The sequence below is a fragment of the Brachyistius frenatus genome, unplaced genomic scaffold, assembly GCF_029030835.1.
Source record: "Brachyistius frenatus isolate BFR_SWC_R1_liver_20210118 unplaced genomic scaffold, ASM2903083v1 Contig_22, whole genome shotgun sequence".
Lineage (NCBI taxonomy): Eukaryota > Metazoa > Chordata > Actinopteri > Embiotocidae > Brachyistius > Brachyistius frenatus.
The window spans coordinates 4,971,903-4,982,867 of NW_027210621.1; the positions used below are offsets into that span (position 1 = coordinate 4,971,903).

At 38.1% G+C, this 10,965-nt stretch overlaps 2 protein-coding genes across 2 annotated transcripts; both read right to left on the bottom strand.

Moving 5' to 3' along the window:
- Positions 1–2: 2 nt before the first annotated feature.
- uqcrq (ubiquinol-cytochrome c reductase, complex III subunit VII) lies at positions 3–2,121 on the bottom strand. Its single transcript, XM_069697053.1, has 3 exons — positions 2,056–2,121; positions 1,289–1,460; positions 3–183 (listed from the first exon to the last, which is right to left on the bottom strand). Exons 2-3 carry the CDS (start codon positions 1,440–1,442, stop codon positions 89–91), a joined length of 249 nt encoding a protein of 82 aa, XP_069553154.1. The 5' UTR covers positions 1,443–1,460; positions 2,056–2,121; the 3' UTR covers positions 3–88.
- Positions 2,122–4,100: 1,979 nt separating this feature from the next.
- gdf9 (growth differentiation factor 9) lies at positions 4,101–6,298 on the bottom strand. The gene is made up of 2 exons (XM_069697060.1): positions 5,929–6,298; positions 4,101–5,038 (listed from the first exon to the last, which is right to left on the bottom strand). Exons 1-2 carry the CDS (start codon positions 6,296–6,298, stop codon positions 4,101–4,103), a joined length of 1,308 nt encoding a protein of 435 aa, XP_069553161.1.
- Positions 6,299–10,965: the final 4,667 nt, after the last annotated feature.

Genomic DNA, 10,965 nt, shown 5'->3' on the forward strand with positions numbered 1-10,965 from the left:
AATTCACATAAATATTTTTCAACTTTATTGGTGAAACATACAGAGCTGGAATTAAGAAGAGGGCAGATTTCAGAGAGGTGGCAGGAGTTTATTCATCATTCTCGTAGTCAGCAGGGTTCTTCCTCTTGCTCTGCTGATGGACACTGTTGCCCCAGCTGTAAGTCAGATACATGAGGGTCATTGCTGTAAAGAAAAAAAAAAAAAAAAGGGAAAAATTACACAATAAATTATCACCAGGGGCTTAGCACTGAATTTCATTTTATGTAGCCACACTTTCCTGTGAAATAGAGCCTGCGAGTATGACCTTTAAAATGAATACCATTCATGCTTGCAGAGATCCTCAAAAAATATATTTTCAACAATTTATTAAAATTTCATTCCAACCCTTTGTGCTACATTGTGAGTGTAGTCAGCAAAGAATACTTGACTCAAAACAGAAGAAAAACAAATTGATATTCTACATGAGAAAAAAAAAAAGCACAAAATACTGCAACGTCACAGTTCAAAATTGGAGTTTGTCGCATGACAGTAGGTGGATGCATCACCACCCTCCATCCCCTTGTAGCAGAAAGTGCAGGAACAGATGGGTTGTTTAGTTGAATAAGTTAGCCTACTCTGCCTAACTCACTGATCCCTCGTCTGAGGTTTGTTATGGCCCCGATCATAGCTCTGAAATATCAGTACCCTAACGATCACTTTGCATTGCTAAAAGCTTCCACTTGGCCACCCTGCCTGTTAAAAAGTAACAAATCATCTACTGCTTCTGACTATTTATGCCAGTAGGTCAGCTGTATTTGCTTCATCGAACAATAATACTTTCTAAATAAAGAAAAGAAAATAATGTATTTTTAGTCGATACATAGCACAGATATTTGCAAAACACACATTTCAAGGTTACATTTTTTAACAGATGACTTGTAAAAGTTGGGTTTTTGTAAACTGCCTTTTAAAACATAGCAAAGAAAGGTGCTTCCAGCGCCTGTGGCCACGCAGTTGGCATTTGATGCATCCTGAAATCAGCAGCTTTTTGCGGTTGACTACAACTTGTCAGTTAAACTTCAACAGAAGCTGGGGTTAAAGCATGCAACACCCACAACATGTAACTGGGCACCAGCCCAACTCAACACCCTGGCACTTGTAATGATCAATCCGGATGGAGATTGAAGCTCGACGAGAAAAAACATCATAGCCTAGAGGTTTGAAACCAACAGGTCTCCTTTTCTTTTTACTGAAAAAAAAAAAAAAAACAGTTTGTTGACATCATGAGTCAATAAATGATAAAACTCACGGGGGGCAACTTTGAAGAAAGAGGCTGTGAACCTCCTCCACACATTGGGGATTCCCTTGGAGAAGTAGTTGGGGAAAGCCCTCTGCTCGAAGGGGGACAGACTGTAAGTGATTACATGCCTGATCTTGGCCAAGTTTCCAAAGTGGCGGCCCATGTTCACCAGAGAGCTGATCTGAAATGACAACAAGACAATTACAGATACACAGGCAGTCACTAGCGTCTGAATACGCTGTACACACACCTTGTGCAACCAGTCACTTTAAGAGTGATTATTTGATAAATCCCAGCAACTAAATTCTCAATAACAAAAAAAATGAGCGCCTGCATTTACTCCACCTGCTTTCATACTGAACTGACAAGCAGCTGTGATCCGAAAACAGCCATAAAAACATGAAATAACTTAAAGACAATACGGGCTCTGACTTTGTGTGACACTGAATTTTCACAATAAGCTTTTGAGGTGAATTGGCTGTATATTACGTAATAATGTTTCTGTGTTTATATTAACTGTAGCTGTTAATTTGTACCTTGATTTAAACATAATACATCTGATTTTACAGTATTAGCCGTGCTGCATGTTAGCTGCTGAGGTACAAACAGACCTTCAAATGTTCCCTAAACTAGTTAACGTGGCAGCTCAGTCGAAAGTAGCCCAAACCGGCTTAATCATGGTTAAAAACAAAAAGCAGTGATATTACACATATATTGGTGATAAATCCTAATAAAAAGAAAAACTACACTGCGACGTTCGTGACATTGAAACTCACCGTTTAGCTTCTCCGCAGTACTTAACAGTTCCGGTGGCCGGTCCTTTTTTTATCCGGGCGTCGGTCGTCTGATAACACGGGGCGCTTTACTGCCACCTGGCGGACCGGAGTCTCATTGGGTCAAGGGAGACTGCGAAGAACAGGCTCTTCTAGATCATTATTTACAGCTCGTGTACATGTAGTGCAGTGGTGGAAGAAGTATTCGGATGCTTTACCCAAGTAGAAGTACTAATACAGGAAAGCTAAAATACTCCATTACAAGTAAAAGTCCGACATGAAAAATCATACTTTAGTAAATCTGACTGATAGCCTGTATTATTATCAGTGACATCAATACATTATTAGTACTGAAGCATCGGTGTGTCAAAAGCATGTTACTGTTGTAGCTGCTGCAGGTGGAGCTAGTTTATATACAGTTTTATATACAGAGGCTGCAGGGACACAATTTGGTGGAGTGTTAACCACTCAGACATGTGAAATGTGAGCCTGACAATAAACTACTTTTTGTTATATGTCAGATTCAAACAGGTTGGAATTTTGTAAAAAAAAATTAAAAAAATAGTAGTAGAAAATACAGCATTGTACTCTGAAATAAAGTGGAAGTGAATATCAAATATAAATACTCGTACTCGAAGTACAAGTGCCCTAAAACTTACTAATGTATAGTACTTGAGTAAATGTAGTACACTACATGTCCAACATGTAAACTACATGTAGTATAGTGTAGACTCACAGATATGAAATGAAACAGGTTCCCATAAATTAGGTATGTAAAAAATATAAAATTTTTGTTTCTTTTTTCTTTGTGAGGAACTTCTTTGATTTAGGTAAGACTTATATTAGTTCACAGAATAATGCCAATGGCTATCCAGACTTCAAACCAGAATCATAGAAAGGGTAAAGGTCACAGAGCCTAGAGTTGATCAATGGGTCTAAGGCTTATAAAATATGAAAACTCGGCTTTACTTCATGTAGGTCTCTAAATGCAAGTAGTTGTAATGGAGTATTTCCAAACTGTTGCAGTTTTACTTAAGATATTACTTTCGCTACTGAATCATATATCATAACCAATTTTTTTCTTCCTTAATAAGCTCCCTTGCACTGCTGCCGACAGTTAGTGTATAAATGTGTATTTGACCAGGCCATCAGGTCTCATCCTTACGACAGAACAGTTACAACAATGAAATTGTCTTCTTACTTTGGTGCACCTTTTCCCCATAATGTTGCATTAATATACCAGACAGCAGTATGCAGACAGAATTTATACATGCTACTTTTTAATTTTCCAACTTTTTAGAGGACGTCTACATATTTTCATTCTTTCGAATATTTCTAACCTGAGCATAGTTGAATCCGTAATATTCATAAATTCATAATTAGTTTGCATAAATGCATACGATATGCATTTAGTCACATTCAGCCAGTACAAATACATAAGCATGCAGTCAGTTCACACATATGCAGTCACTCAGTGACCAGAAGTAATAAATACACTGAAACCATGACAACTTTCATTCTGGACATTATGAGGACAGCTGCCTTAATCCCCAGGAAAAAAACAATACATAAAAGGATGACAAGAGTTTTTGACTGCTTTTTTTGTCTAGAACAGTGCTACTGAAAATATGGAAACTGTGTTAAATTAAAGAATAATGACAGACTACCCACCCAAAATAAATTAACAAAAGAGAAACTTAAAAATAAAAATGATACTAAATTATACATCACACATTTTCTTCTTCAAGTGTGTTCGCTTCACTTCCATATTGCGCCCTTTCTTGTCATGCCTAAACAAAAAATAAATAAATATCATGCTTCTACTTTATGATAAAATACTTTTAATTTAAGTAAACACACCTGCTCTAGGTCAAACTTCTTTCATCCACAACAACTTTATAAATTCATGAAATCACTGAGCCTGGTCAGAATATCTGATACTTGGAAATAGTCCTCCTGTGATGACAATTTAAGGAGGATTTTGGTGATGTTCTACTCGGCCTCTAAACAAGAAAGAAAAAAACAAAAGACATATGTTGGTAGCTGGTTTATCGACATGTGCACCTCGTGGCAATCATGTCATCAAACTCCTTGTAGACATAGGAGCCGTCCTCTTCCAAGATCATGACACTGAGGGGGCTGTAGTGTGAGGGGACACATGAAGGCCGGGGCACAGAGGAGTCAAGCTCCCTATAGATGATGTTTTGCACCATGGTGTGGACGGGTGAACCGTAGATGTAGCCTATGGTCCTCGGGCAGATGCCTCTGCAGTACCTGGGGTTGTACTTTGGTGGAAAAACAATCCAGTGATCGAATTTGAGCTGACTGAATCGCACCCTGAAATCATACAAGGCGCAATCACTTGTCGGGAATTCGGAGCTTGGAAGAAGCTCAGGCAGGTGCGTGTCCTGGCTTCTATCGCCTCGCTTGCTCTTTGAGGACTCCCTCTTCCACCTCCTCTTGCGCCCTGGCCTCTGTGCTGGTTTAAAAACCATCTGCTTCTGAGATGTGTACGATGCAGTGGATGGCCTTTCACCTGCCTTGGCATCGAGCTGTGATCTCTGGGTCATTTTGCTGGTATCATTGAGATAAAGAAGTAGAGGAGGGCTCCTCAGGGTGAACACCTGTGGCCCCTCGCAGCCATTGACCCAGGCTCTTTGTTTCTCTGGACAGGTGATGTTGACAACCAGGTGTATATTCTTCTTCTGAAACTTTAACAGTGGCTGAAGAAACGAGGTGACGTCAACCTCCACCCAGTTCTTCCGGCTCCTCCTGTCTCCACTGGCTGTGAGGTTCACAGCTCGGTGTAGCCCGCCACACAGCTGGCACTGGTTTGATTGCTCCTGCTCCTTAATGCTGAGATAACAGAGAGATTTGACGGGTGCCGAATTGCCATGATCAAAGTTGTACAGCAGGGCCGACTTCAGAAGCTGCTCTTCTCCTCTTACTTGATCAAGGCTGTAGGACAAATTCTGCACAAAACTTTCTGAAAAAGAACATAAGTAAACATAAGGCAGAGCGTCACCATCATGCCAGTCTCTCAAAAAAGAATCATGAAACAAATGTATTTTGATGAGACAAAATAAACATAGGCTACATATCTTTGTTTAAGTGTGTTATGTCCTTTTAAGCGGAGGCAACAACTAAATATAGGACTGGTGTTGATGGATTTGATCAATTTTGACCGAAGACTCTCTCCTACAATAATCATTTCATTTTTAAGATTCAGAAAGTGCACGAAACTGATTTAATATCAAATGTACACACTTAGTTTTGTTTCTTTAATCAGAGCAGTTTTATTTTCTTTATATTGTTGAGCAAATTTTAAATATATATTTAACATGAACCTTGGTAAGAAAAAAGGTCACGATCATGACAAATGGTACAGTGGTGGTAATTAGTGAATGAAAAAAATACGTAGGTACGACTAAAGACAGGGAAGCAACCTTAGACACAACAGTAATATGTATTGCTGTTCCGTCAAGTCTAGTTTGCAGAAGTTTAACTTTATTTGCACACATTAAAAAAATACTTTTGTTGATATGGTTTTAAATTGTACAGTTTTCCAAACAAACATGGAATAAATTATGTTACTAAAAATATTCCATTCGGAGTGAATTTGTGTATTCGGGCTCCTTGAAATCTAGGGCCCACTCCAGCTTTGAAAACCTTTATGCCTTTTTATAAACCTTTATCTATGGTGCCAAAAACAACAGGTGACATCATTGGCGTTATTTGCCTTTCCATTTTATAACCTTAAGAATGTGACCTAAGCAAGGATCTTTTAGTTTTTTTTTTTTTTAATGTCAGGGCCAATCTTTATGATTTGATTGGCACTATAAATGTCATGTGTGTCATTGAGTCCCACTTGCTCACCTTTACTTTGTGCAAGACACTCATCCTGTGGCTTGATCAGTCGGACAGTTTTGTAGATTTTGTTCCCGTCCACACTCCTCTTCACTCTGAAGGACCTCTTGTAAACTTCCTTCAGATATTTCATGTACCTGTGTTCGGGTTTCATCTTTTTTTTCAGGCCTGGGTTCCACCTCGACCCTCGGTGCTCTGACAGGGCTTTGAGCAACGGGGAGATGATGCTGCCGTACGAGTGGGCGAAGTCGCCTGCGTTGTGAAGCGCATTGGAGGCAGCCAGAGAGGATCTAACCAGCGGGAAGCTGCAGGTGACCAGCAGCAGGAACACGACGGTGCTTAAACAACGGACAGCTGACATCAGCGTTTGTTTTTCCATAGTAAAAAAAAAAAGGAAAACAGTCCAAATTTATTAAGACTGATCTGCCGAGAGCTCGAAGTCAACAGGACAAGGCACGTGCCTCTGCTGATCATCGCGCGCAGGTGTAGCCAATCAACTCTATCACGCATATTCCTTTTTCAGGTAAAGGCACATTGTGGCTTGTTCTTATTCAGTCACGATATCAAAAACAACAATAGGATAGTTTTAAACTAAACTAAATGTACGAATAATACACTAAATAAAAACATATTGTTTTTATCCACTTAAATCCCCCTTTTCATGTCACAGCCATAGAGAGCAAGCACCATTTAGACTTTAAAATCAAAGGTCTTTCTAACAACGTTTTTTTTCTGCTTTTATTTTGGAATTAATTTCTCCAAACTTTCGGCACTGCCGTGAGCATCCTTATACAATATCTAGGCAGAATATAGATATAACTTCTCAACAGTAACATTAAAACTTCCAAAACTTTGTAAAATGTTTAGAAGTGTAACTAACTATTTGAAGGTGTAAAGAAAAAGTCGAATCGGTGAGAATGCTGGGAGTAAGTTAAGTAAGGGAGCAAACTAAAACAAGCTATGGTATGATTAGCCAGCCAACATTACATTTACATAAACAACAGTGAAATGTTTGACTAATGCAACCAACGAACCAACGTGAGAAATTACATATTTGTTTTTCAAATTAGCTAATTTAGGTGATCTAATTTGAAAAATTTGACCTGCAAATTTCTTTAGTTAAGTGTAGAACATTTTTATAAATTTACAATTCAGTTACAGTTCAGTATGTTCTTAGAGTTTTAGAAAAGCATTATGCATATTGTTAATTGTATTTAATTTGTTTTATGGTAATAACCTCTCGAAAAGGTGTACTTGGTGTATTTAAAATACATTTCTTAATTTCAGTATTTAACACTATGTCCTGCTCAAAATGACACAACAAATTGTAGCGTCTTCATCTTCTTCTTTAGATTTCAAAGGCAGTTTAGTGCCTTAAGGTGTAATACCACTGGGTGCTGCTAGAGGTTGGCTTCAAAAAGCCTCCGGCTCCATAGACTCCCATTCAAATTCCCTCATGAAATTTTCAGTCAATAAAATTTCTCCAGATGTTTTCTACATATCATTCGCTTAATTCACGCTTCCAGATTAGTGTTCTGGCCATCCATCTGAAAATAATCCCCTCATTAATTATAAAATAAACCTCAAAAAGATACTGCTCGCCCTAATATGGTCAAAAACCATTCGGGATTTGCAAGATGGCGACGGACAAAATCTGAAGTGGAGGCTTCATAACGGACGTTCACAAACCAGCGTGTCACCACACTCCAAAGTGCCTTTCAGTTCTGTTCCTTACAACCTTAATCTTTCCAAATCAATTATTAAGTCTTTCCTCTCCGCCACACACCTCCCACAATTAACAATAACATGTTCTACAGTTTCTTTAAATTGACACTGTTCGCACATTCCTCTTTGGTATGAAGGGTGCTGTTTAACCTACTGTGACCTATTCGCAACCTTAATTATTTGCTCTTTCCTGCTGCCTTCCCTTCACGATGCACTTTTCTTCTGCCTATTAAGCCTTTGAGAGCTTAATAGCTGAATATATGCCTTCTTTTTTTTACAGTTTGCTTAGCCAATTTGTCCACTCTTTTGTTGCCTGCGATGCCTGTATGTGCCGGAACCCAAATTAACATGACCTCCATGCCTTGTCTCCTTATCCTTGTGTACTTTGTCATCATTTTGTGAATCAAATCCTGGCGGTCACTGGCCACACCTGACATTAGACTGTGCAGGACAGAGACTGAATCACTGCAGACATGAACTTGTTATGCTCAACCCGTTCTAGATCACAAATTGTAGCTGGACACAAAAGGGCAGAAAATACACTCCAAAACAAATTTCATAGTACTATATCATATTCTTGTGGCTGAAAATAGCTTTATAGTGCAACAGAAAAACAAAGCAACATGGACAAAGCAAAAATGTACATATGGAGTCTGTAAAATGAACAATTTGGGTCCTGAGACAGACAAGTGAATGTGTGATTTATGGGGAGATGATGAAGTTTATTTGTGAAGGAGGTTGTCAAGCCCCTTCTCTACTGATAACCATATTTATGAAAGGTTGCTATTCAATGTTACAGTGCTTTGCAGTTTTTTGGTATGCAAGTTGATCTTTTTGTTAGACCTAGTAGTTTTGACTTGTTTTTTTCACCTCTGGTCAGGCTTTGCCAAACAGCACTTTGCAGGACAAGCTGCAGTACTGAATGTGTCGGATGGGCTGAATACACTAAATATTTGAGCTTGATTTAACATTTTTACTGTGCTGGAGGTTCTTCTTACCTTTGGCAGCCATCACAGAACGTACTGAAGAGTTCAGCAGAACATGTTGTTACAGTTTTCAATTTGGTTGTTCAGCAGAACAAATGATAATCTAATATTATGCATTTTACATTAGTTTTGTTGTCTAGATGGATTATTTTGCGCAAATTTGATTCAAATAACAAACTATGTCATTTAAGTTTTTTTTTATGGTGTTAGGTTGTGTGAAAAGTTCTTCTCAGCTTAGTTGGTAGTTATTTATTTAGCAAATTCTTCAAAAAGAAAATGAATATTCTTTAGGGCTCATAATACATCCTTTTTTTTTATTATTGTAAATTGTGAACATGCCAGTCTCTGACCAAATATGAGCACAGATCCTTCATTGTTGCAGCTCTTACTAGATGAAAAAGTAGTATCTATAAAGTTAAACCTGGCAACATATAACTCTTTGTAGGGCTATGCAAATAAGCATTAGAAACTGTAATTGAAAGATTACCATACCACACCTGCGCTGTCCTGAAGTGTTAGCTACAACTAAAAGGACTTTGCACTGTCCTTCAACAGTTAACATCATTAAAAATAAACACAAGCTGAAGTCTTATTTATTTAAGACTGTCTGAAAAATGAGCCCATGACCTATTCGATTTGTTCTGATCAAACAACAATTGACCAATCTGAACAATTTCACAAAGAAAGAACAGTTTAATTTTGATGGCTGAAGCTGTGCTTATCTCGTGTGCAGCTTTCACTCTGTCTGGAAATACATGCAATCCATAGACATGTTGTGGCCATTGATTGGACTGATGAGTATTTTTGTTTATTGTAAAGACTTTGCACACTAAAACACCACACCAGCCAAGTTCAAAGTATCATCATGGCATCATTATTCAGCTTTTTGTACTGTGGTTGTTAAGAGAGAATGGGATCACATTAGTGGATTCTGGGGGATTTCCAATTTTGTTGACTTTATACCAATTTCACATTTTCCTTTTTTTTCCCCTTTTTTTTCAAACATTGAAGGTAAAAGTAAAAGAAGGAAAATGTGAAATTGGTATAAAGTCAACAAAATCAGAAATCCCCCAGAATTCACTAACACGGACTCAGTTAAAAAATAGCATAGTGATGTTTTTATTGCCATCAAACACTTCATATTGTGGAGTGTAATTGTGACCTTCAGGGACCACCAGGTGAGCTTGAAGTTGTAACTTTGTCCCAGTTCCACAATATATGCTGATGAAAAATATAATTTGTTCATCACTCTAGTCTTTTTCCTAACAGGAACTGTTATGATATCTGGGCCACATCAATACTATTGGAGATTTTGTGTGAATCATGGCACATGAGAAGCGTTTCTGTGGGAGATTTCCTTTTATAATCACTTGGTTGTCTGTCAGTGTTAAAGAAAAGTTTTGAGCTGCTATTGAACACATAATGCAGTTTGATTTGTTGAACAGTCTCTGTGACATGCAGCTGTCCTCTGTCACTCTGCAAGTAGCATCTTTTCTCGATAACAAGACGGGGCATTGTTCTGGCACTGTTCTGCTCATGGCTTCATTGTCTGAGCTCCAATTCTTTTCATGTCATCGGGGATTGTTTTTTCACCGCGTCAGTTGAGGATGAAAATGGTGTTTTTGTAGTGCACATAAAAAGCATCTGTTGTTTTCATGCATGTCTTGTATGGGAAACAATGTTCATTAAGTCATTCCTTTATGGCAACAGAAAAATGTGTTTAGTTGTATACAATAAAGATGAATTAAGGCTAATTCAATGATTACTGACTATGTTCAGGTCTTCATGGGCATTGTGTCACATTTGATCGAAACTTAATGAATTGACAATTTTCCTCACTTCTTAATTTTGGATTATCAATCCTACAATTTCATCTATTCTTTTTTACAAGTGGAGAAATTTGTGTCAAACTTGTGATGAGCTAAATTTCTTTGCATTGCGGAAATTATAAATTATTGTGTAGTTCTGGAGCTCGGGCTGATAATGTCTTTTCTTACTATTGTAGTCCACAAATGGGGCCAAAGTGGTCCTACAAAAGGTGGCCTCTGTCATCCACAACTAAGTTTACAAAGAAATCCATCACAAGTTGTTTGAATGATTTGCATAAGTGGCCCCACGTAGCTCCTCTTTGCCTGTGCTGAAGTTGAGATAGCTTTTTTTTTAAATGCTTAAATTTTTTTCTACACTGTTTGCTTTAAAGATTTGTTTCAATTTGGATGATCAGATAAATGTAGAATCTGCAGTGCACAAAAAGCAACTCTACATCAACAACACAATGGCATGTTTCCCACGAGTGTTGGTGGCAGGTGTGGTCTGCTTTCATGTTTCCTCATAC

Coding starts and splice junctions, on each gene's coding strand:
- uqcrq (XM_069697053.1), bottom strand. CDS start 1,442: ATGGGCCGCCACTTTGGAAACTTGGCCAAGATCAGGCATGTAATCACT. Junction 184..1,288: donor TTTCTTCAAAGTTGCCCCCC/GTGAGTTTTATC, acceptor TTTTCTTTACAG/CAATGACCCTCATGTATCTG.
- gdf9 (XM_069697060.1), bottom strand. CDS start 6,298: ATGGAAAAACAAACGCTGATGTCAGCTGTCCGTTGTTTAAGCACCGTC. Junction 5,039..5,928: donor GTGTCTTGCACAAAGTAAAG/GTGAGCAAGTGG, acceptor GTTCTTTTTCAG/AAAGTTTTGTGCAGAATTTG.